The sequence below is a fragment of the Terrapene carolina genome, unplaced genomic scaffold (assembly GCF_002925995.2).
Source record: "Terrapene carolina triunguis isolate 2854851 unplaced genomic scaffold, T_m_triunguis-2.0 Scaffold21, whole genome shotgun sequence".
Lineage (NCBI taxonomy): Eukaryota > Metazoa > Chordata > Testudines > Emydidae > Terrapene > Terrapene triunguis.
Window position 1 is genome coordinate 40945194 of NW_020664372.1, and position 26958 is coordinate 40972151.

Sequence of the window (26958 nt, forward strand, 5' to 3'; positions counted from 1 at the left end):
GTATGGACTCCTGTCCTCATGCCCCCTCTCCAAAGGGCATAAAGCAATAGAAGGAACTTGAGGGGGTGACTAGTCACACTAACTGCCTTTTAGCATAGTCAGAACTGCACAGCATCCTCCTTAGCCAGTTTTCCTGTGTAAGTTAGTTTCCTTGTTTCAACTGTTAGCCTGTTTTTAAAAAGTGGTTTTCACTCTTTGCCAGATCCATATTAAGTACATTGTTAGAGATTTCCCCCTCTAAGATGGACATAACCTGTTTTGTTTATGAGCAGCATTTAGTCCATCAAAATGCACTATGTGCTGCAGGAGTTTTTAAAAGCACACCCACACTTGAGAGAACAGACAGAGGCCAACATTGGGGGTCCTCTCGATCATTAATTAGAACCCAGCCATCAGTGCTTCAGACTGGAGGTAACCAGTCTCTTTACCCTCTATCAGGCACTGTTCAAATTCTCAGGCTCATCTGTTGGAGCAGTCAGTTACTCCTGCTGCCCACTGAATTAAGCAATGCTGTGATAGATCAGTTGACAGGAAGCAGTCACCTTCCCCAGTACCATAAAAAAGAGAAGAGAATCCCCTGGATCAGAGGAGCTGCTGAAAGCAACACCAAGCAAGTCATCAAGGAGCACAGTACCACAGGGATGTGCCTCTAGTACAGCCCCACATCTTAAGGGATTGTTAAACTCCCTCAGCACAGGCTTTTAGGGTTCCTATAGGACCAGTCTGTGGCATTGCCATACACTCTAACACTGGAACTCTTAGAACCTGCTTCTTCAGTCCTGACTCAAAGTGTGTCAGAGATCAGATTCTGCAGTACCAAGAGCACCTCCTTCTGTAGCCTTTTGCTACAAGTGCACTGAACACTGCAGCACTCTCCTTCAGGGAAGCAGCTGATACTTGGATAACACTTGAACTACAGTCTTTCCTTGGATTATATGCCACTGTCAAGTCACCCTCAGGATATCCCAGGGAGCCAGTCATGAAAATTTTGCTGGGCTCCCATATTCATGGATATGATAGTCTTTCACAAATGCTAGCTCGGCTGTCAGACTATCCTTTCTCACGTAAAGGGTCACATAGAATAACTATTCCAAGATGCATGCAGTGTAGTTGTAGCCATATCCATCCCAGAATATTGAGAAGAATTCTTGATGGACTACCTCTTCATGATCACTTTAAAGATTAAAAAGGGAGTGATTAGCACGTTGGATCTATATTTTCCCTAGAAATGTAATTTTTTTTTTAATGTAAAGCTCTACAGGTACCATGAGATTATTAAAAAATTGGCATGATGGAATTTGGAGTGACGACATTCCCTCAGTTTCAGTTGGCAGCAGCAATTCTAAGCTTGCTGAGCATGATTTGAAACAAGTCACTGAACATTCTCATCCTCTGTCTTTCCCTCTCCAAACTTATTTTGCTTGGACAACAGCATCACATAATTGTCCAGTAAAATTTAAGTCCCTTGGAAGTAAACAATGTTTGCACTTTAGGAGATTCTTCCATTAAGGATTAATGGTCCTCAGGCTGAATAGTCAAGACAAAATATGGGGTGTCCAGTGTCAAAAGTCAAAACAAATTCAAGATTTTTCTAGTATCAGAAAAGCAATATTTATTGCCTTGCTTTATGCATAAAATGCTATTTATACAGTATTAAACCAAGCAATCCACTGATTTAAGTTTAAAATTTATACACAAAAAAGTAATGATACAGAACGTTCAGCTGACCGCTGTTTCGCCAAATTTTGGAAGGGTCTTATTTTGAAGCTTTTGCCTCTGAAGGATTTTCCCCAGTATCCAGTGTCTTCAGCAATCTGAAAAGGCCAGCTGCTTCTCGTATCCGACTGAACTCAATACAAAAAGCCTGCACTTCTATAAACAAGTCCTGTACATTAATAATTTTGTTCCGGATCAAAGATTGGAGAAAGACACAAACGAGACGTACCAGGCGGTTCTGAAACAGAAAAGGTCTGGCTTTAATATCTAAAAATATGCCCAAGCAATTCTGTTAAAAAGAGTCTGACCCTTTGTACTGGTATTTTGTGACAATTCAAAGGAATTAGTTACATCAGTTAACCTACCTTTTCACTTCAAGATTTATACAATCTGCATTTAGCCCTTTATTTTCCCCTGTTTGCTGCCCTATAGTACTGATAAATGTTAAGGATAGGGAGCTGGACATGCTCTTCAATCCTGCATGAGATTTTTTTACTGATTGTAGGAACTAGGTCCTATCACTGTACACTTGCTTTATATATAGGTGGCATGGCTATCTCTAGGGCAGAAACTTACATCCTAATACAATATTTCCACAATAGAGTGACTCAAGAGGATATTAAATATATGTACTGAGCATTAAAGGTAACTTAGTCATTACTTTTAGGAAAAAGAGCCCATTTTAAGAGTAATGTTTCCTAAAAGAAATTATTGCAGAATAGTTTATCCTCATGCTAAATGATGTAGAATGTTGTGGATTTTTTCAGACTGGGCGGAATTTTAAAAAGCTGGGAGCCATGCCAAACTCAAGGCAAGAAAGTTAGAAATACAGAGTGCTGCCTCACTTTGCAAAGGTTTTAGAAATGCCACACACTAGCCCTTAGAGCCATATTGTTTCCACTTCAAGTTAATTCTTTTTTGCACAGCATCTCCTTAGAAACAGAATGCCATCTGTTTGTTTTGGTTACTGTGAGCACTTCCTTTACAGCACTGAAAAGTGCAGGAGATTCTGGAGTGTTTCTCTGATGACAAAGCACATAGCTTTGCAGAAATAAAGTTAGAAGTGGAAGGATCTGGAAGCTTGAGGACAAGGAGAAGAGGCAAAACATCTAATATGTGGATGGAGAGAAGGGTACCAAGTGAGAAATCTGAACCTCTCTGACACCATATATAAACCTGAATAATGTAAGGGAAGCACTGTACAATTACTTTGCTACTGAATGCATGAAGTACTTTGCAGAAAATTAAGACCACTACCTGTGCCCCTATGAAAATGCTGAAGGAAGAACCCCTACTCAATCATATGCTTATTAAACATCAGAATTTCATTAAAGCGGTATTTTGCTTCTTGAAGCCACAACTTGTAAAGAGGGAATATGTGAATTCCCAGTGTAGTCACCTTATTAAATCTCAGTACCTGAATATGCCTCATCTTGTTTTTTAACCAAGTCATTCTCAAATACCCACCTGCATGTATTTATCCTTAATCTGTTCACAGGTAGAAATGCAATTGGAGATATAAAGGTGAATAAATTCAGGAGGGAGATCAACTGCTGTAGTAAGCCTGTTAAACATAAAACAAGCTGATTAATGTACAGATAAACTAGCAAGTTAATCATCCATAGTACCATTAAACAATGGACAAATACAGTTAATCTCATAATTCAAATGCGTCTATGATTCATTGACAATCCACCGTTATGTCTCAGGGAGTTAACAAAAATGTTTGGAGTTGTGGGCTTTTGACATGTCCAATAAGTGTGTTGCACTAGCCAGACACCAACATCAAAAGGCAAATCTATTTTTACATCAAGTGCAATACAGAAATTGGTTTTATTTAAGGTTACTCTCTAGATGTCTGCATGCAGGAGGCCTATGTCAAAGGCACCCATGTGATCTTTACTCCCTGTCTAATAAGCAGATACCCTACAGAAGCTAGTGATGGGCACTGCTTGCAGAGCAACAGAAACTCTCAAGTTGCTTATTTGAGTAGATATTGAGCTTATTTGAGTGACAATTTCATACTGTAGCAAGCATCAAATGCAACTGTGTATATCAGCATCAGATATCAAGTCTAGAAACGAGCATTTCTTAAAGTACACAACTGGAATAGCATGATTTTGTGCTTCATAATGTTAGTTTGCCTTAGTTTTTTTCAGGGTTCTAAATTTAGAAGTCATGGGAATTAGAACATTATTAATAAACAGATTTCAAAATAAGTGCAAAAGAGTTCAAATGACGAAACATGTTAATCACACTATTGGTGTGAAGAACCAGAAGTGTCTCACCAAAGAAAGAGCTAGAGAACATTTTTTTAAAATACCAAAAAGCAAGAGAGCTTGTGCTTTCAGAATAGTGCTATAGACAAAATATCTTCAATCACCCAATACATGTACTATACTAATGGATCATTAAGGTGTACAACTGCCATCTGATTTTTGTTTCAAGTTGTTTGAATACTCACATACAAAGAGAGGCAATACAACTTATGAATGATCTTACATCACATTTGAAGTATACCAGTTAGATGCCAGCTCTGCAAGATGCTCCAGCTTGCACTAGACTGCTATGCAACCAACATGGAACTTTGCTGGATCACAAAGGTTTTGGCTTTTGAATGAAGTGGTTAGGAAGACTGAAGCATGTAGGTCAGTAAGTGTCTTATCATAAGACTTTGCAAGTGTTTTTTATATCCCACAGGACATTTACTTTACCTGATCTCCCTCACCTCAAACTGCCCTTTTGGCACTGCCAACCATTTTAAATTTTATGAAAAACTCCTGGCCTGTATCTTTTGTGGAGAGGACCCTGCCTGCATCAGAACTGATGTGATTTTCACTGTGTAGGGGAGACCAGAACGCCTGTGATCTTCTGTGGTTATACTAGACAGGAGTGGGAACCATTTACCTACTGCCATTCCATCCTAAAGCAGAGCAGAGACCCCAGCAGCTTGATGGCTACTATAAGCTCAAAGTGGGTGGAGCTGTCAACTCAGCAGTTTAGGGAAGACTTAGTACTTATACTGTGCACCTGAGGCAGGATTCATCAACATAGCAGAAATGGAACCACAAGTTTAACAACTCCTTGAATAGTAATAGGTAGTTTCTTCAGCCTCTTGTGAATAGTTGGAAGACCAAGAGATGGGGAAGAAGTTCCAACTACTTCTCACTTAGCTTGTAGTCTCTGGTAAACTTTCAGGTTAAATACTTTAAACGTTTTACTCAGGAGACTAATGCAGATCAATGTTAGCAGTTTTGCTTTTTTAAACATCAAGAAAAGCAGTCTGCAGTGCTGAAGTGGGGACAGGAAGGTAGAAAACTACAGGGTTTGGCATGTGGGAAAGAAGAATTAGGCTTCTCGTTCAAAAATAGTTGCTTAATGTGTGAACATACAAGCAAGCTACATGTCACTACAGGAACATTTAATCATGGGTATGAAACCCAACTGGCCAATTAGAATAGATCTGGAAGTCAACGTCCAAGCCTATTATAATAAAACTTCTCAGAACATACTTATCTGGCAGTAGTTTGTCCCAACTAAGCGAATTTGAGTGCATCTCTGATGCCAGAAGGGGGGGGGAAAAAAAAAAGTCAGCTGTATTATAGGTGGGGTTGGTAGCACTTCACAGTAAGGTAGCACTACACTTCCCATTAAGACCCTGTTTTCAGTTGCTTATAACTTTGTCAAACTAATATCTGCGCTGAAATTTTACATGCTGGATGTCTACACCTCAGCTTGATTATTTTTTTAAATGTTAACCAAAATGATTCAGCCATTTCAAAGAATAAGACAAGAGAAAAATAAGTTTTGCCCATGTTAAAATATTCTGGTGACCTTTTCTCTGAAGCACTCCCCTGCCCCCATGCTATGGAACAGGGACTTGAAATTATGGCAGGGGGTGGCCTTCATGTCAGTCAAACACTCAAGAGTTAGAAAGAACAGGAGTACTTTTGGCACCTTAGAGACTAACAAATTTATTTGAGCATAAGCTTTCGTGGGCTACAGCCCACTTCATTGGATGCATAGAATGGAACATATAATAAGAGTGTACACACACACACACACACACACACAGAAGATGCCATACCAGCTCTAAGAGGCTAATTAATTAAGATGACCTATTATCAGCAGGAAAACACTTTTGTAGTGAAAGTACCTGAATTAAGGTTGCCTGTGCAGTCTTAATTTGGCTCCCTTGTGTGTATGCATTATGATACAGTATTTTTTCCACAAGACCTCTAGTTCATTTAGTGCACAGGATGGATGATGCTCACTAAGTGAGCAGAGCAGCTATTCAATATTTTGTTTTATATTCATTGTTCACTATATGTGGCCCTTGGGCCTTAAGTCTTATTTACTGCATACTATTCAAACCCTGCTCTGAATGCTCAGCACTTCTGCAAATCAAGTCAGGCACCCAGAAAATGAGAAACACACAATTAGTGATCACATGCGAAGTGTTTGGTTCAAGTGACTTGTGTAACATCACACAAGAACTCTGGCAGAGACAGAATACAATTCTCCAACTGCCTTAACCATGAGGTCATCCTTTCTCTTCACTACACACCTTCCAAGTTCGGCAACAAAGGAGGCAGGGTTCTAGATAGTCTGCTTCACTACACAACCCTGATTCAAACCCAGAGCAAGTACATCCTGTGCACTGAAGGCGGTGGGGATCCTGTGGAAAAATTGTATGTGATCATGTAAATAAAGACTATCAATGTACAGGCATAAGGGGGGGCGAATTAAAGCTGCACAGACAAGTTTTATTCTGGCATTTTCCAACTCGCGAGTGTGACTTTGCAATTTAAAAGTTTTTTAATCTAGTTTGTGTGTAATGTAAATAAAAGCAAAGAAATACCTCAGTTCTGTTGCACCCACCATATGCAATGGAGCTTTTGCTCTAGAAGTTTACGGCATCCATAAGTGTAGCATTATACAGAGGCATCAAAATCCATTTCTGTCAGCATCTCTAAGTAGACTCTTTTAAAAGTAACACATGATCTAGCAGATCCTTCTGTTAAAGAATCACTGCACTGATTCCAGATGTAGGGCTTTTCCCTCTATGGCAGGTGGCACTGCTTTCCAGCTGACTGAATGAACAAGAACTGCGTGTTTCTTGCTGCTCCTGTTCATTCTGCCTGCTGCAAAACAGAAGAGATAACGGGGGAGGTGTTTGAGGAGAGAGAAAGTGAGCAACAAGGAAACGAGATCGTAAGTTTACCCTGGCAGAAGCAGTACTTCCTCAGTGTCACGCTAGTAGTGGTTTTGGTATTAAAATGCTCCCAGATTGTATTTCCATAAACTCTAGGCAAAAACGACAATCTCACCCTTCACATGTGCTGGACGCCCTTCCCGCAACCCCCACTGGCCAGTGGGAGCGGTGATCGGCCAAACCTGTGCACACGGCAGGTAAACAAACCGGCCCGGCTCGCCAGGGGCTTTCCCTGACATGCCGTGGGCCAAAGGTTGCCGATCCCTGTACCATACCATTCTCTCACTAGAAGGGAAAACCTATAATGGCAGCAGGTCGTAAAAGAGACCCAGTTTGGGAATAAGAACCATTCAAGAAATATATGTTTGCTGATGATGTTTTAAAGAAAGTCACACCAGTGAACTGGTGGAAATCACTTAAGCACTTGGATTCAGAGACTGCTGAAGTGATAATCTCACTTTTAACAGCAGTAGTTTCTTCTGCCACTGTAGAAAGAATATTTTCTTCCTTTGGACTAATTCATTCCAAATTGAGAAACTGATTGGGACCTGAAAAAGCAGGATAGCTTGTTTTTCTTTTCCAGATTATGAACAAACTGGAAAATTAAGGTGAAGACAACCGAGTTAGCTGCAAAAGCCAATATTTTAAGTTTCTCATGTTGACCTGGCTGACAGTCAATTTAATTTTTGTTTTTTTAAAACAAATATTTAACTATTTTAGTTAAAAACAATTTTAACAAAACAAACCTGATTTTAAAAAACGTGAATATTTAACTAAATTAAAAAATTCATGCTTGTTTTGTTAAAATATTATATGTTTGCTGTTGAAGAAAAAAATCCAGATTATATAACGTTGTTGTTTTAGTTAAATAAAACAATTTAAATATCTGTCTGGTGATGTTCTCCTAATACAGCATGGCAAGAAAATCCTTCAAATATTAATGATTAACCTCTTGAATTGGAGATAGTCATTGGGAGGTGAACTTCATAAATATCTGCTTCAATTACCTTTGGTAAATGAAATAACCAAACAAGCATTCATTTTCAGATGTAGCTGTAAAACTAATCTGAAAGGTTTTCAAAATAAATCACTTTAAAAATGTATAGCGTGTGCCTTCTAAAAATGAAACCTACATCTATCTCTGAGTTGTGAAGAATATGTATTAAGGTTATAACATGAATGCACTTTTATGTAGAAATCCATGATTAAATCGAGTCTTTCTGACTAATGATTTAAATCAAATCCACCCTGAAAAATGACATTGAAATCTGTCTCCAATTTCAATATCAAAGGTGAATCTGAGATTGCCATTAACCCAATATAACTACACTTTTATATTAAGAAGTGGGATATAAATGTGAATTTCAAAAAGAAGCAAGATTTCAAGATTTGCCCTATTTCATTTGCAGAACAAAATGGTGGACACAAGACTCATATCACACAGGTAAAACCACTACTACAGACAGCCTTGTTTTAAGATACACCTCTACCTTGATAGAACGCTGTCCTTGGGAGCCAAAAAATCTTACCGTGTTATAGGTGAAACCGTGTTATACTGAACTTGCTTTGATCCTCTGGAGTGCGCAGCCCTGCCCCCCCCGGAGCGCTGCTTTACCGTGTTATATCCGAATTAGTGTTATATCGGGTGGCATTATATCAAGGTAGAGGTGTATATTGCAAAATTATTTCTATGAATACTCCTACTGAAATGAACAGTGCCTCTCATTTTAGTGGCATTTCATGCAGAAGTGTTTATTACATTTGTTTGAATTAATTAGCAGTATTACAGCTTTCATATAAACAAACCAATAAAAGGGATTAAACTAACTTGACATACAGGCAGTTTTGAGTGATAGAGTTCAGAGTTCTTTTGGCAAGAGGCCAGGTAATTCAAAGCTACTTCACTGCATTTTAGTGAGTCTGCTTATATAGTATAAATTGGTATATTTAGTCAGATGAGTTCAGCACTTTTCCAGCCAATGATCATGTCCTGTGATAAAAGAGCATAGAGGAGTCTTCTCTGCCCCTTTCTTGTTTTAATATGTATTATTTGTGCACAAGGACAGCTATTTCCTAAACTCCTGCCAACTTTGGTAGCCTTTAGGGGCATAGTGGAACAAGCTACTTTTCAAATCTGACTATACCACTACGCATAAAGCCAAGATCAGTAAAACTCATCAGGTACTCCCTGTGAAACATTCTGCTTTCATTTTCTTTAAAAACAACACTGATCAGAGCACTCCAGTGCAAGAACTCACAAAGATAAGTTTAGATTTAAGATGACAAGAAACACTTACCGATTTACAACTTCCATTGAATGTAAAGACATGTCCATGTTGACCAGGACAGAAAAATACTCTGTTATCTGACTGGACTGCATTAGTTTAAGCAACATTTCTATAGCAACTAGAGGATTATTTTCCACCAGGTCAGGCAGTTTGGCAGGAGTGAGGCCAATGTGGTAAACAAGCTTGGGGTCCTTTTCTAATTCTCCAAGAAGCTATTGAAAAAAACATCAGCATATTAAATTTGAATTAAACTGTACATATTTGATCACAACAAGAGCAGGTGAACTAGAAACCCAATCTGGATTTTATTATGACTTAGTTTAATAAAAGATGTTCTGCCTTGTGCAGAAATTCCAGTGATATTAACAGCCACTCAAAGTTTCCTACAATCAACCAGTTATGCATTTTTTACAAAAATGTTGCAGCCTGCAAAACAAAAGCAATAATCCATCTAAATTACACAAAAGGAGAATTCTAGCCACTTGAATTTAAGTATTTCTTCTTATACATACTTTGTTTTCTTCTAATATTTCAGTTTCTGATCCAGGGGAAGTGTGCACAGAAAAGCCTTTAAAAGAAGCTGGGGTTTTGAAGCTCATGGCACTTAGTAGCCTTGTATGTTGTGGAAAAATTTAAAACCACATAATCCAAGTTTCATTTTTTTCTCTTGCTCTAGCTCTTTCATTGAACTGGCAAATACACTGTTGAACTGAGCTGACCAACAACTCTGATAAGTTATCCTAGACAGAAAGAGATAGTTGTACTAGAACATCTCCCTTCTTATACAGTACAATGATAAGACTAAGGCCCATTGAAGTCAGTAGTAACAGTAACTTCAGCCAGACAAGATCAGGCCCTTAGCATTTCTAAATAACCATCTCATTGAAAGCCTCTGCCAAACCTGAAACAGCATTACTACAACAAGGTTATCCTAGCAGGGAAATACTGTTGCTAGTTACTAGTCACATTTTGCATTTGTTCAGCTAATGAAGGTGTGTGTAGAAACAGCAGATAGACAAGTTTTAAAAAATACTTTCCTTATCTGACCATACACAAGCCAAGACTGAAATTTTGGTATTGAGACAAGACAACTCAAACAACATTGAGATTTCCTAAATTTGGAGACAGTTTTAAACAAGTCCACTCCTCGGCAGGACAAATCTTCAAACTTCTGGAGTGCCCACAGACAGATTAGTGCTCTACACAGGAGTTTAGAGAGTTTAAACCTTTTAGTGACACTTCCATCTTAGCACCACAGGCTACTGTTTGTTTTGAGTCCCATCATCCTGCTTCACTGGGTCTGCTATGTGACTATTTTAATTTTATGTAATATAATTAGGCTTGGAAGGATTAGAATTTTGTATCTGTATATGTTGATTTCACCATATATACACCGATGCAAAATATTTCCATCCATGATAACTGAAATGTACAGATAGGCCACGTAAGAACAATGCTGCTTGAAAACTTAAGAGTTTGATTTAAGGATATTTACTTTGTATATTTTGACATGTGATGTTGACAATTCATGTTTTAATGGCTATGAAGCTTTAACTTTTTGAATCTCAACATTTACAGTCATTAAATAATTACTGTCTCACCCGACTCCAAATGTTCACAAATACAGGAAATTATAAATTGATAAAAATTTGAAAAAATGCTTAAATAAACATTGATATTATCCACTGAAATTATTTAAAAAATTGAATTCTGCCAACCCTAATTATAATGAGATGAAAATTATTTAAGTCATTTAATTTGACCCTAGTTTTCTAAAATGTATGAAATATAAACATGCATAGGAAAGATTAGAAGGGAGGGCAGCTGGCACATAGGACCCACCTGTGTTTGCTGTGGAGACGACAAAGGACTTTTGAAAGCCTTAGCCATGATGCGTTTGATCTCCACTCCAGTGCTATTTTTAACACACATTGACTTATCCCACTGAATTGCATGATCTGGCTCTATTGGGTTTAGCCAAGCCAGCTCATCCTCACAAATATGGAGTGGAGGTGGTGGCCGGATAAACTCTGGTCGGAAGTGACCTGAAAGACAATGTTGTAAAGTTTTCTTTCAAAGGAAAATTAAAGAGGTGAAGTCCTTTTTGTATTACTCAATGAAAAATCATTTTAAATTTAGAAGGCTACTATACTGTATATTTAATATAAGGGTGACAATAGCAGTCTGATGACTGGTCCTCTCTCCCTCCCACAACTGTAATACTTTTCAATGTACAGTCAGATTAATTTTTGGAGTTTTGTACTATGACGTATGAGCTTGGTCACATACAATTCAATCTAGAGAAAAGTAGCTCAACACATCACTTATGTCATTCCTTAAGTAATTGTGCCAAAGATTACAGAAATTTAAGAGTAAACAAAGATGCACATACTTTCTATAGGTGGTTTTGGTCCACTCACTAAAGCTTCAGTGATCTGTGAGGCAACAGAGCTGTCAAAACCAGAATTTGAGGAATCTGGGTCAGGATCGCTGAGAATGCTGGGGAAGCTAGCTTTGCTCTGTGTTGGCAACTCAGACTGACGCTCTGAAAAAAAGTTCAGTCCACGATATTAAAGCATACAACCAAAATACAGATGTCAGGAATACTAAAAGTAGCAGGAGACAATCTGAGTTTTAGAACAGCATTGGTTTAAAGAGACAGTGTCAACATGAAATCTAGTTCAGGTTTGTAAACGGTGGGCCATGGAGCACTTGCTGGTGGTGTGCAAAGAGTTGATTGGTCAGTCACATGGTGTTGGCTCTCCTTCTTTCCACTTCCTAAAACTGCATTATATTGCTAAAAATACTAACACTTTCCCAGTATTATTTTTCCATGTAAACAGCAATTGTTGTAATTGTCACAAGGGTTTACATAATTGCAAATGGCAGCAATGCAGTGATTGACTGTGAATGGGAGAGAACATAAGCTATCTGTGAGAATCCTCTAGGACAGTGGTTCTCAAGTGGGTCCACAGTCCCCTGCGGGGCCATGAGCTGGTTTTAGGAGGCCATGCCCTGCGAGGCAGGAGCCCCGGCACCCTAGGATTACCATATGTCCAGGTTTTCCCTGGACATAGCCTCTTTTGATTCTCCACTGTCTGTCTGAGCAGGTTTTTCAAATCAGAGGCTATATCCAGGCTTTTGCAGACCATAGGTAGCTCGGAAAGAGCTGTCTCTGCACCTCACTGGTTCCTTCCCTTCCAGCTGATTGGGCAGGATCTGTCAGCTGTGAGGGACCAAACAGCTTCATAATGCAGCATGTCAGCCTCACACTGCCAGATCCTGAACCCCTTCTCCAAGGAGCAGCTCCAGTTGGGGCTGCATTTCACAGCAGGTGAGCTGGTGGAAAGGGCAGAAAGAGGACGGGCTGAGGATGTTTCCGGGGGGAAGCTATGTGCAGCTGCTGGAGGTGAGAGACAGGCTGCACCAAGTGCCCAGGAAGCACAGGAAGGGAGTGCAGAGGTCAGGGTAGAAGGGGCACAGGAGAGTTAGGGGACTCCCCCTTCCAGCGCCCCCTCTGCCTCCACCCTCTGGCAGTGTCCTTTTTTAGGGAACCTGAAACATGATAGCCCTACATGGGGCCAAAGCCCTGAGCCCCGGTGCCCCGCAGGGCCCTGAAGTTTTTATAGCATGGGGGAGAAGGGATTTCAGAAATAAAATGGTTGAGAACCCCTGCTCTAGGACGTGACCTAGCCTGTGGAAAGTGTCAGAACCCCTGATCTAGTCAGTTTCAAAAAATGAGTTCGAAGTAGTTTTTCATGCACTATTCTTGCCACACTTGTCCCCCTGCCAATTGTGCTTTTACAGTCACATTTCTCTCTCCCTCTTCCCGCTTCCCCCACTGTTGTGTGAAGACCCACACAAACATAGGCATTCAGACTCAACAATAATGGGGGCCATAAGAAAATCTAAATCAGAGCTAAAAGATTTTTCAATGTGGACTGTGTTTTTAGTGATGTTGCATAGAATAACTACCCTCCCCCATTTGTTGTCAACATCCCAGTAGCAACTATAGCAATTGCTTACGTCGAAAAAATATATTAGGAGTCTAATACAAATTAAAATTTTATGCAGCTGGAAGTGAGCCAGCAGCATGGGACATCCAGCACTATCTGGACTACGATTGTAACCAAGAATTGTTCAGAGGTGGACAATGCCCCTACAAAGGCCAAATTATACAGCATAGGAAACATTACACAGTAATACTACTAAATCCAGTAGATATTCTTTGTTACTGCAAAGCTGGTTATAGAGAAAGGAAAATAAGTTTTAAAATTATGGATACATTCTGAGAAACCATAACATAGCTTCTGTCCTAGGAGTGCTCAGACAAGCTGAGGACTGGGAGTGGCTGATCCTTTATTCCTAATCCTAAATTTCAGGCTCCAACTCTCTGTAGAACTGTGAGAAAGGATGTCTTTACCTTCTGTCACCCTGATCAGTTCATTTTAAAATAGGTCAACCTTACTGCATGAAAGTCAGTAGCTGATTAACAGATGCCAGCCCTACAGCATTGCTAACAGATTCCATCTGCAAGGCGAAGTCTAAGTATGTGCTTATCTAGTCATTCAGGGAGTAAATAGCATGCTCCTCAATGGATTCAGCCTCTGATAATTTGAAGCTTGACATCTTGGTCCCATAACTAATACAGCTCTTGTTTTGGGCCCAGCAGTCACTGAAGAGAGACACCATCCTGAAATTAAACTACTGCTTCATTTTCTGTGTAACTGAGCTTGTATATTGCCTCTACCTACACTGAAGCTATTTATACTTTCTCCTTTATTTAGAACCTGGCGAGCTAGTACTCATAGCTTTTCTCTGTAGAAATGTTCTTCATGCTAGATATGGTCCCCTAATTATCTAGTGTTCAAAATTTTAACTGAACCCACTCTCAAAAACCAGACTCAATGTTAGATAACAGAACTCTCTTCCACAGATAATGATAGCCTGCTGAATCCAAAGGTTTTTTCTAGGTGTATTTCCTAGGGCTGGCAAGGGAACAAGGATGTACCTTTTCCATCAAAGCAAAGGAATAAGCAGAAGTTATTTATTGCAAAGTATCTGGTGGTTTTCTGCTCTATTTTATCTGAATATTGACTCACTGAACTAACTTGGTAGGATATTTTTCCTTCAAGGATATATATTATATACTTGATTACTTTCTTAGCAGTTTCCCAAGAAAAGATACTTGATTGCAAAAAATAAAAATCCAATTTCACCAATTTTCAGAATGCTTCTACTGGTTTATAAACTGTTTAGAACTCCAGTATACAATCCTAAAAAGAATATTTTTCGGAATATTCTTGACCAACTCCTGCACATTACAATTAATCCAACAGGCTAAATGTCACATCTAAAAGATGAGTACTGTATATACTCGTTCATAAGCCGAATATTTTTGGTAAAAAAATGACGCATCAAAGGGCGGGGTCAGCTTATAAACGGGTCTACACCAAAATTTGATGATTTTAAACTCTATGGAATCATTAAATTGAATATCTAATACATTGTCATTTTGTTTACCTGGAGCGTCTGCAGGCACGGAGCCCCTCAGCTCCCTGTAGCTGCAGTTCGCCGTTCCCAGCCAATGGGAGCTGTGGGAAGTGGCACGCCATTTCCCGCAGCTCCCATTGGCTGGGAACGGCAAACCGCGGACAGTGGGAGCTGAGGGGCTCCGTGCCTGCAGATGCTCCAAGTAAACAAAATGTCCCGACCTGCCAGCAGCATATCCTGACAGGCCGGGAGCCAAAGTTTGCCGACCCCTGAAATATAAGGCTGGCTTATGAAAGGGTCATACAGTTTTTGCTATTTTTACCTAACCATCCTGGGGGGTCAGCTTATAAATGAACGGGCTAACGAACGAGTATATACGGTAGATATCATTTCAGTTTGGTGGCACTGTGGTGTGCAATTTAAGGTCATAGCTGGTCAATAGTTGCTAGTAAATTATAGGTTTGATTTGGACCCCAGTATTCCCAGAGAATAAAATACCATCAGATATTATTATGAGATCTACAACAGGTTTAGGCCCCGTCTTGCAATTCAGTGCACACATGAAGACTCTTGGGCTTGAAAGGAGCCTCAAATGAACTCAGTGAAGCTCCATGTGATCACTGCAGTCTGCCAACATACAGAAGGTTACAGGATCAGGCCAGATTGATTCTTTGGGATTAAAGAAAGCAAAAGCTGTATTTAAAGCAGAATCCTTAATAAAAGAGCTAAAGATTAATTTGTTTATGGGAAGAGCATAAGCACCTTAACCCACGCCACTTAAAGTAGGGTGACCAGATGTCCCGATTTTATAGAGACAGTCCCGATTTTTGGGTCTCTTTCTTATATAGGCTTCTATTACCCCCCCACCCCGTCCCGATTTTTCACATTTGCTGTCTGATCACCCTAACAAAGTAAAAAAGCTATTCAAAGGCAAGCAGTTGTTGGAGATCTATTGTGGTGCTACATTTTTTCTCTTCTGTAAATTGCAGGAAGCTTCCTTTGATTCCTAACGGAAGGTGCTGAAATGTATTGGAAAAAGCAGCTTTGACTACAAGCCAATTACCCTTAACCAACGTAGTCTTCTGTCAGGCTAACCGTATCGAATAAAGGCAGTATTTTGCCAGAACACTTCCTTTTTCCACCAGCATCAGAAAATGACGTTTTTTGGCAGGATAATGATCCAAACAGGCAGAAGTACAACTAAAGAAACAGAAGCAAATAGGGCAAATTTTGCAAAAACATTCTGCAAATCAGCAGGCTGAAGTTAATACTGATCAAACAAAAAAAATCTAAAGTCCTTATGAAACTGTATTTCTGCCCTTTAAAAAAAGCAATTACAGCTGCAAGTCAAATTGTTCACATTTAAATTCTGATTGTTACTTAGGATATTACTCAGAGAAGATCAGATATTAAAGGACAGAATACATTAGTTGTCTTTCCCATATGTAATTTAACGTTCAGGATAGTTATCCTGACAGAATGCTTTCAATTTTTGTGAATAGGAGTAATTCTTTGTGAGGTACATTCTAGAACAAACTTGTCCCTAAAATGAATCCAGGGATATTCTGAATAGGAGAACACCTTTACAGAAGCCATCAAGATTTACAACCCTTACAGGACAAGATCGGCCATGAAAGAGGGACAAATATAAACAAAGATCTCAATAGCTTTTAAGTTCAAGCATTTTTGTTTCACTCTTTTTATATTTTATGGACAACTCAGTTAACTTCTTTTCTACATCTTCGATTACTGGGAAAAATATGGACTTGAAACAAGCTATTTTATAAATGGAGAAGCCAGTCAAAAAGGTGATTCCTAGGTGTCAAGACTGCAGCAAGAGGAGTTGCCTTCATATGAGGCACATAGACAATGGCAGGCATTTATTCCAAGAAACAAATCTTGTCTCTCTCACCAACAGAAGTTGGTTCAATAAAAGATATTACCTCAGCCACATTGTCTCTCTCATGAACATGTCAGATCAGAGATAGCCTAAGGTCTCTATGTAGTCAAATTAGTTATGTATGTGATTTACTGTATAATTTTGTTGTATCCACTACATATAGAATAAGCATTGCACATTCAGCTACTTATTTTTAAAAGTAACCAATATCAATGAATTTGTTCCATTTTCAAAAATACTACTGGCTTTGTATTTTGAAGACAAGACAAACCAAAATGTATGGAACTTCCAGCAAAAACAGGAAATTTAGTAATTTTGGGTTCTTAATTTAACACCATTCAAAAGGGACCTGATTTTCAGAGGGCAAGTACACAGCTCTTGTGAAAAATCAGACCCCTTCAATGCTTTGTAATTTGGGCACCCAAAGTGTCAAGTCATTTTTGAAAGTTTAAGTCAAAGAATAAAGAATTCACAAAAATGCCCAGAAAGATTCAAAGAGGGAGACACCAGACTAAGGCAGGAAAACTCAGGCAATAGGTTGAATATCACACTAATATTTGTCTAATTATCCCAAGATTAGGTATTAAAAAGTTAGTTATCAAACAATGAGGGGAAAAAAACAGTTTTGAAATCATAACCAATCGTTATCAAATCCTTATAAGGCCAAACTCGCATTTTTGGTGCTCCAAACTGGCCCCCATTCACTATATCCATCTTTCCTACTGTTTTAATCAGTAGCTCCAAAAGTGACCTACTAAAAGAGATGGCTCACAACCACCACCTTTTTCTCTCTTTCTCCTGCCAAGTGGTCTAAAAGCATCACTTTTACTAGATACAGTCAGCCAAATTAGCCACCTTCCCAATCTGGAGACAATACTTAGGAAGTAACAAAAACCTAAATCATCTCAGATTTATAAAAACTAGCACAAATTCAGTTATAACACCTGTTCTTGCCAAAAGATATAACTGAAGAAAGAGGCGTAATGGCTGCCTGATAGTAAGTTATCCTGTGTTTCTGAAATTGGAAATACTGCACAAGATACAAGGGAATAAATTTTAAGCATGAAAACTGCCAACAGAACAAAAGACATTTTTCAGATGGAAAGCCTTTTCCTATATTGTAAAAAAGTGTCTTCACAGCCTCAAAGAAGAAAATTCCATGTATAAAACTTGCTTTTTAAGCCAAATATAAGGCAGTTAAAAATGCCCTGTGCTTAAAGTTTCTACAGTCTAGAATTATAGCTCAACTCATTTTACACTTAAAAAGAAATATCTCACTTTCACTATTATCTCAAGGAAAAGCTGTCAGGATATACCTAAAATGGTTTGTTATTTCTTACCTGCTAGTGCTAGCTGAAGTCCACTTATATCCACTGACTGGGCCATGTTTCCTATATCCATTAAGGCAATCTGTCGAGGAGTCTTCTTGAAGAGTTCTCTAGGAGGAGCCAACATCAGTTGGGAAAGGAAGAATTTTTCTGGTGGAGTTATGGGAGGTAAGAAACCTGAGAAAAACAATTTTCCTCACTTGTAATACAGTTGCAATTAATACTTTGCGCTTTCTACTATGAAGGAGCGATGTCTGCTAAACAAACTATGGCACAAATATTAAAATGTATGAATTAGGCCGACACTAAGAATATTCAGTTGTGTTAATATTTTAAATTAAATCCACGTCTCTACCTATGTAGCATTTAAATATGAGCTATACAGAATAATTTTGCTTAAACTGTCTAATGAACTAAACCCAGTCAAGGTTTCTTTGGTTTTAACTATTAAATAGTTTTAGACTTACTTCAACAGCCCTATGTCTCCATTATTGTGTTGAAGGCTAGGTCACAGCATACCATAAGGGCCAAGGAAGCCATCTAAAATTAGTTTAATTATTATAATTAATAAAACCTAGTTCTTCAGCTGTTACCAATATTTGGTCATTCATATTAGTAAAACATAAGCTCTTAAACTGCAATTGCATCTATGAGACCCAGGTAGTCATATCAAGCTCTGTTACACTTTGGGGAATAGTTTGCATTTGGGTGCTCCAGCAAAGAAAGGCAATTTGATTAAAACTAGGCAAATACAAAGAAAGCTGAACCCTTCTGTAAGAGAACACTGAATACAAACAGGCCATCAGGAAAGGAACAGAAGAGAAAAATTTGCCAAAAGTAGTAAACAGCTCCCAACCCTTCCCCACACAACTTTTTAAATTTGGTTTTGAATGTAAAGCAGTCTTGATGCATCGTTTTGTTTTCTAATTTAGACCAATGATCAATTATTAACAAATAACAGGCACATTGCTAGTCACAGCCCTAGTATTCATTGTAGTTTGTGGTGAACAAGTTGCTATTAACTCTACAAATTATTCAAAGTGAAAAACTTTTAGAATCCAGTTTACCTGTCACTATTTATAGTTTGATTTTCATTTCAAAGCCAAGAAATACAAATCACATCAGTTTCTCTTTCAGGTTCTTAATGCTGCTGAGTTTGGGCTTCATACACTGCAGGGAATGTTTGTTTCAAAACAACTTTGTTAAAATTATGGAAACATTTCTATTAGTCTTGAATGTTTATAAACAAAGTTTTATGGAACTTTATTTTTGGGCCATGTAAAACTGACAGTATCCCTTTAAGACTGAGCAGAACTTGCCCGTTTTTAGAAGTTTATAGCTATCAAAAGTGTTAAACAAGATCTCCATTTTTTGTTAAAGCAGAATTTATAATACTTTGTAAGTTTTGAATTTTGTACTTTAGCCATTTTAGTTTTCAATGTAAATAAAATTTAAACTTGGCACATCCATACATCTTAGTAAGCACTATAGTAACTTTAATAGACTTTAAAAAGAACAGGAGTACTTGTGGCACCTTAGAGACTAACAAATTTATTAGAGCATAAGCTTTCGTGGGCTACATCCGAAAGCTACATTGGGATGCATCCGAAGAAGTGGGCTGTAGCCCACGAAAGCTTATGCTCTAATAAATTTGTTAGTCTCTAAGGTGCCACAAGTACTCCTGTTCTTTTTGCGGATACAGACTAACACGGCTGCTACTCTGAAACCTTTAACAGACTTTAAAATTTGAACTTTTCAAATTAAGTTATAAATATTTTAGACTCATTTTGCAGCATGTTATAAATACTCCTTACTGAAATATATACCAAAGGACAATATTTCAAGTAGTCACATCAAAGATAATCATTCTAATAACCATCAGTGTGAATCCACAGAATTTTACTTTCAGCTGAGGGGAAGTTCGGATTTGAAAATCACTTGGATTTAAATTAGTGGAATATAGCAAGTTTATATACTCTCTAGAGCAGAGCTTGTAAAGTTCAACACCCTTTACCCCACATTCTAAACTGTCACCAACAGAGCTTGGAGCATATTGCCCCCCCAAAGAAGTTTGCTTTAATATTTAAATGTTCAAACAAGTTGACTGTGCTTTCAATAAATAGTCTAGAAAATATTAATGAAGTGAAAGTTTTGCTGGAAAAGCAAGTTTTAAACTATTAAAACTCAGAAAGAATCCAGAATTCATTTGTATTTGTTCCAGAAATCAGAGGCTAAAAATAACATCCAATCAGAGATGAAACATTTTACATGTGACCAAGGGGTACAAACGGCTCAGGTTTTGAACACTCACAATGAGCTGTTTGCAAACAAGCTATAATCCAACAATCTAAAGAAGTTACTTGGCAAAAAAACAAAAACAAAAAAATCCCTGCTTGTTTTTACATTAAAAATACAAGGAACTTGTTTTGTTTTCTAAAAAGCTTGACTGGGTGCTCCCTCAGCTCTCAAATGCAGGAAAGTAGTGTGGAGCGCTGAATCTTTCACAAAAGAACTTTTCTGTTCTTTCCAGTGTTTGTCTGGAATTTAAGATGTTTTTTACAGTGTGATTAAATTAGAAGTTAATCAAATGACACTGCCTCTCCAAATTCCCTTTCCTTCAGTTCCTCTGGTTTCAGCACCTTATATTAATCCCTCCAGTTCTTCAAAGCAAACCCTGATCATTCTCATGTCAAATGCTTATTTTTAAGTGATTCAGGCCTTCTTTAATCATAAAACAGCAACCCTCGCCCCCCTTTCCTTTGTAGGGCAATTTCAAAGACAAAATATTTAAACACACCTCTCAACAAGGGTCATGCATCACTCAGTACTCACCACTCTGATTCCCAGTTTGGGGGGCACTAAATTAATGAGGTTTTCCTGTCCCTTGCCCCCCATAAAAATAAAAAGTAACAGAGGGTCCTGTGGCACCTTTAAGACTAACAGAAGTATTGGGAGCATAAGCTTTTGTGGGTAAGAACCTCACTTCTTCAGATGCAAGACACCATAAAAATAAGTATCTGGAGCAGAGGGTCCCCTTTTGGCCCTGGATCACACAGAGAGGGACCTATTCCAGGGATTCATTTGTACTGAGAACAGGAAAACCTCACTTCTTGCAAATTCCCTCAGGCACAAACAGCCTCTTCCCTGGCTTCAAACAACCAAGATCTCGCCAATATTGGGGAACAGAGTTAAGCATGCCTGTCTCTCTTCAGTTTATCTGCTATGTATATTAGTTACCTTAATCAGAATCCTTCTGATTTTGGAGGGGTAATTTATCCGTATGCACAGCTTCTCAGTTTTCATGGCTTTAATCTAATGCCCCCAAAACTGAGAGCCAGAGTGATGTGCACTGCCAATTGAATGGAGAGGTGCATGACCGCTGTTGAGATGTGCTTTTAACCATGTTTTCTGAACTACACTGCAAAGGAAAAGGGTGGGTGGTGTTTTATAATGTGTAAAAAAGGCCCGAAGGGCTTGTTTTGAAGTGTTTGACATGAGAATAATCCGGGTTTCTTTTGCTGCTTGCTAGAGGGCAATTTAGATGAGTGAAGAGCTAAGGGGACAGGCGCTGGAACCAGAGGAGCTGAAGGAAAGGGAGCGGACTTTGCTGAACAAAGATGTAACTTAACCTCCTGAAAACTTGTGTGAAAAATGCAGCCCCCTCCCCCGCACACAGGGCCTAGAGAAGGGGGCTGGGGCAGGCTCCGGCCCAGTGGACACAAAGCGAAGCATCGCTCCGAGCGGAGCCTCCTTCCAGGCCCCCGCCTGTCTCCCCCGAAAGACTCGGGCCCGATCTCTGCTGAGCGGCCACAGCCCGGGAGCCACCTCAGCGGCGCCCCCACCCCGCGGGGGCCGGGCCTCGCAGCGCCGTGACGGCCGCCGAGAAGCGGAGCCGGTTACTCAGCGGAAGCCCCCGCGCCCCGGGCGGTACCTGACAGCGGCGGCCGCTCGGCCTCGTCGCCGCGCTCGGGCGCGGGGTTGAGCAGGTGGGCGAAGATGGCGGCGAAGGGGTTGGCGGCCAGCGGCTCGGTGCGGTACATCTCCCAGAGCAGGTAGAGCGCGGTGAGGCGCTGCGGGGGGCTGGGCAGCAGGTCGGGCTGCTGCAGCAGCAGCACCAGCACCGAGCCCAGGCGGAAGTGCTCGGCCTTGCCGAAGTAGTGGTGGAAGGCGCTGGACAGGCCCTCGAAGGTGCTGCCGCCCGCCTCCTCCGACACGATGCTCAGCAGGCTGGAGAGCTCCTTGGGCGACAGGCTCATCCTGCCCGCCGGGGCCGCCGCGCCGCCCGCTTCCCCCCCGGCGCCGGGGGCCCCCGCCTCCGCTCCCACCAGAGTGCAGGGCGCCGGGCTACCCCCGCCCCCGGGCATCCAGCTCCCCGCGCGAGCGCGCGCGCGCGTGCACACCCCGGCGGGCCGGCTCCGCACCGCCTCCCCCCACCCCGCCGAGCTTGTCGGCCCGCTGCTGCCGTAAAGCTGCGCGCCGGCTCCGGTACGGCGCTTTTACGACACTGTCGCTCAACAGACCATAGGGTGGTTGTTGTTGTTGTAGGAGGGAGGGAGCTATCGCGGCTCGGGATTGGCCGGCGGCTGCCCCAAGGGGAGCCGGAGTGAGGCAAATGATTGGCTGCCGCCAGCGTAAAGTCGCGCTCCGGAGTGTTTAACTTTGCGACACTGTCGTTCAACAAGCCAGGCGGTTGTGTAGGGGGAGGCGGCAGGGGATCGGCCGGCGGCTGCCCCCGTGGGAGGCAAGGCCTTGCCCGCTGCTAACGGGGACGGGGCTGGGTGCTCCGCCCAGGGAGGCGGGGCCGCCCCAGTGCGGGAGGCGGGGCATGTGCGGGCTTCTCCCGCCTCACAGCGCGTCCCTGGGCCGCCAGTGCCCGGCCGCCACTGGAGCGGCCTGAGCCGCCGAGACTCAGGGTGTGCCTTAGCAGGCCGTGTGTGGGCCGCTGCCTGGTGCGCCCGAGCTACGTGAATCCGCGAATACAGCCTCGTCGTGCTAGCGGGCCCGGCCGAGCGCCAGCCTCTCTTTACAAATACCTCGGGAACAGGAACCCGGAGTCCTGCGCTTGCTTATTAGACCACAGGCTTTCCTGAGGCTTCAGAAGCACTCCTCAGGCAGATGCCCACTGCAGACTACACAGTGTCATTGGCAATTTGGCTTGGCAAGATACCGCTTTAGCAATCTATTTGACTGGCAGTGTAGTGTTAGTAATTTTAAAAGGAATTCTACTTGTATTGCCATAATCAGATCATGTGAGGCGCGGATTAGATTGATTTGTTAACAGTAGGTAAAGCTAAAGAAAAAGCTCAATGATTTGATTGTAGAAGTTGCTTTTCTTTCCTTGCTAAAATGGTCAGTGATATTGTTTGCAACCACACTTTAAAATAGAGAAGAATAACGGAACAAAAATATCCCAGGACCAGCGAACCCCAAATACATTTTGTAAGGGAGGAGGCAGCAGAGAGAGCGGGACAGGGAAAGAGACAGAAAAAAGTTATAGCAAATTGTTTGATTTGCTATAGAGATTATATTTTAGGTTCTTTCAGCAACCAGGCTAAATAGCTAAAAACAGAAGTAACTCCCTACCCAGGTGTGGTTGGTTTTTTTTGTTTGTTTTTTAGATCACCTGCCTTATTTTCAAGAACAGGCTGGGGAGGGGTGAGATCCACCCTATGGCCAAAAATGAAATTAAAGCATTGCCAGATTTTATTATTCTCATGAGTCTTTCCTCCTTAAATATAAATTCCTTTCCTTGATAGTTTAAGTGTTCCATCTCATTTGGGATGTTTTTATATAGTAAGGAGATGTAGTCGATCTGGGTCTATTCACACATCTTTCTAGCAATCATACCTAGTAATGATTTTTTCCCCCTAAAAAAAGGAAGCCTTTCTCTAAAAAAAGGCTTTCTTCACTACAACTAGGCACGTCAGAAAACCATGAATGAGACAACTATAGCAGAAACAGATTTTTTTTTAAATCTAATTCCTTGTAATGAGAAATATAGACATATTGGCATAGCATCAATACTACAGGAGATGCCACAAGCCTTACTGGATAACCATACAGGAATAAATCTTGAGTTAGTAGTTAGTTTTTAAAGATGCCAGTTTGAACATTTGGCCATAGCTCCAGGCCCAACCATTATAGTACAACAGCTGCATAAGTGTGCTGAAAACTGGTTGACTTCGAAACATGAACATGTCTACACAGAGAGGTATCATTGAGCCAGTTAGCTGCTGTACATTGTACTGAAAGTTCCCCTTTTCAACCAATGTCAGAAGTCCACATAGAAAGGCATGCTAAAATTCATGTAGCTCTACATACTCACCTTCCACAGCATAGGAGATGCCTTCATAGTGCTGAAATCGTGGCCCCACTGGACTTCTACTGCTTCCACCCAAAAGCAATTTAATTTAGGTCCTGATCCGTGCAGATCCAGTTGCAGGATCAGAGGCTTACAGGCTAAATTAATGTTGACTATGAACCTGAAATGCACTTTTCAAGAATCTTACAAATAAAACTGTTTGCATGAATGTTCAGAAAAAGCAAATAAAAAGGGTGGTGAATATGGTTGAAGCACCCAAGTTGTTTGTGAATCATTTTTCTGTTTATCTGCCTAACTGTTCTATAGCAAGGAAAACAGTTTTTCCTATTTCTTACTCACAAAACCGGGTAGCCTTCAGGAAGGATTTTCCCCCCTGAGATATGACAAAGTGCAAAATTTCAAGGATTGTTTTAACAAGTATCAACTAAATCAATGGGAAAAAAGTTATTGACTATCAGTTACTATCATGAGATGCCCAGTTTCTGCAGCAAATCTTGAACTCCTTATTTATTCCTTAAACTAGCAAAGAAGTTTTGTCTGCACAAGGACTCCGTAAAAACAATATTTGTAGTTGAAAATCCCATTTATATATTTTGGTGCCTACCTGAACATGACTGTAACCACCCCATATTTTAACATACAGATTTTGGTATCCTAGGAAGTTCTTGTTTTGTACCCCAGCTCAGAACTCAGGGTTAGATGCAGATGGTTCTTTGGAGACTGTTTTTGATGTATAAGACCCATTCTAAGGCAGATAATTCTTCAAAAAATTTACCCTGAATGTAATCTTCATCCTTCCTCATATAGTTAAGGAGAAAATGTTAACCTTAGTATAGTAACTCTACTGAAGTAAATGGAGTTACACCTTGCTTACACCACAACTGATGTTGGTCCATAATGTTTTGTTTAAAATATGATGAATTTGAAAAAAGTCATCTCAACCACATTAAGGGTGGTATGTCCAGACAAGAGATCAGAATAAGTAAGGAGAATACATAGATCCTGGCCATATGCACAGTAGTTTAGCTCACAAGGAAATTTTGCTTTTTTAAAAACAATTTTTCCCATCCCATTCTCTGTAGCAGAAAGAGAATTTTATTTTTTTCAATTTTTTATATTTTGTTTAAATGTTAAATCACAAAGTTCTGATTATTTATGTGCTATTTCAGACAGAAGAAGCAATTTACACTGTCTGAATTTGGGCCCTACATTATCACAAATGATGTCACTTTTCAGCAAGATAGTGGTCACCAGGAAGAAGCTCAGAAATACTATTTTTTAAACTTGCTTTTAGGACTTAATGTGATTCTTCTCTGGAAGGAAAATAAAATGTGAACGGTATTTTTAGATACATTACTTAGCATTGTGGAGCAGTGATATTATAGATCAAACAAAGGGAAGATGACAAGAGCCACAAGCCCATTTGTAAAAGTATCTTTTAAAATGTTTTATTACTTTGTTTTCCTCAGCAGTTGGCTCAACTCCACTGACACGCTGCTTCCCTCACACAGTCCTTTTTTGTTCATTTGATAATGTTTTCTACACACCCAGTGAATACTTTGCTGGACATTCTTTCCAAATCCCTCTAAAGTTTCCCATTTGATTCTTTATTGCCTTTTAAGTATGCTGCACATCTTCCGAATGTCTCATTTTTCCCAACTTCCATTTATGTTAAAAGCTTTTAAAATACATTTTAATGATGCATAAGAGGCTGAGCAGTATGATGAGCCTAATAGTATGCTATTGATTTTCATCTGAAACAGACATTGCTAAATGGCTATTGACATTTTCAAATGTGTATATTTAATGTAGTTTGAAGACAAGGCAAATACAATGATCTTTTTCTACTAAAATTAGATACAAATTAATTAGTTGCAGTAAGCTACCTTAAAAGTCTCTCTTTTTCAGTGTCTTCAAAACAGCAGTGTTAGTAATAACCGCTGATGCAGGGAGTAGAATAAAAAACCACAGGACTAATGAGTCCACACACAGCTTCCACTTATCTGCAAGTCATGGTCTTAAGAATTCAGCCACAGGCGTTGCTTGTGGAGAATATACTGTGTTAGATACAGTGAAGCGGTTCTCAAACAGTGGTTCGGGACTCCAAAGTGGGTCAGGTCCCCATTTTAATGGGGTCGCCAGGGCTGGCTTTAGACCTGCTGGAGCCCAGGACTGAAGCCGAAGTCTGAGCCCTGCTGCCCCAGACAATGGGGCTCAGGCTTTGGCTTCAGCCCTGGGTGGCGGAGCTTTGGCCCTCCCACCTTGGGTGGTGGGACTTGGGCTTTGCTCCCCCCCACCCCGGGTCATGTAATAATTTTTGTTGTCAGAAGAGGGTTGCTGTGCATTGAGAACTGCTGATATAAACTGCAAATCACAGTGCAACATCCCAATTGCTATATGGATACCTTTTGGGCATGCCACAGTCAAGAACAGAAAATAAAGCAGGAGGTCATTTGTCCATAATTCAGACTCAGTGGGCAGACTAGAAAGGAAAACAAATAAGTGTAAAACAGGCACACATGCCAACATGAGGTATTAAAAAAATAAAAAAAGCAGCAAATCCACAGCAATCCCTGACTGCCAAACAACTAGGTAGTTTTGCCCTATGAAATGTTCCATGTTCAGGAGAGGTTTGAAGTCAATTCCATAAGAAAACTGAAGCATTTGTAATTTTCACTAAGTATATGTGAAAGTGA

At 40.3% G+C, this 26958-nt stretch overlaps 1 protein-coding gene across 1 annotated transcript; it reads right to left on the bottom strand.

The window, feature by feature from the left end:
• Positions 1-487: 487 nt before the first annotated feature.
• CNOT11 (CCR4-NOT transcription complex subunit 11) lies at positions 488-22304 on the bottom strand. Its single transcript, XM_024202396.2, has 7 exons — positions 21872-22304; positions 17953-18117; positions 11612-11764; positions 11062-11264; positions 9229-9431; positions 3184-3280; positions 488-1954 (listed from the first exon to the last, which is right to left on the bottom strand). The coding sequence occupies exons 1-7, from the start codon at positions 22302-22304 to the stop codon at positions 1757-1759; spliced, it is 1452 nt and encodes a 483-aa protein (XP_024058164.1). The 3' UTR covers positions 488-1756.
• Between the last annotated feature and the right edge of the window lie 4654 nt (positions 22305-26958).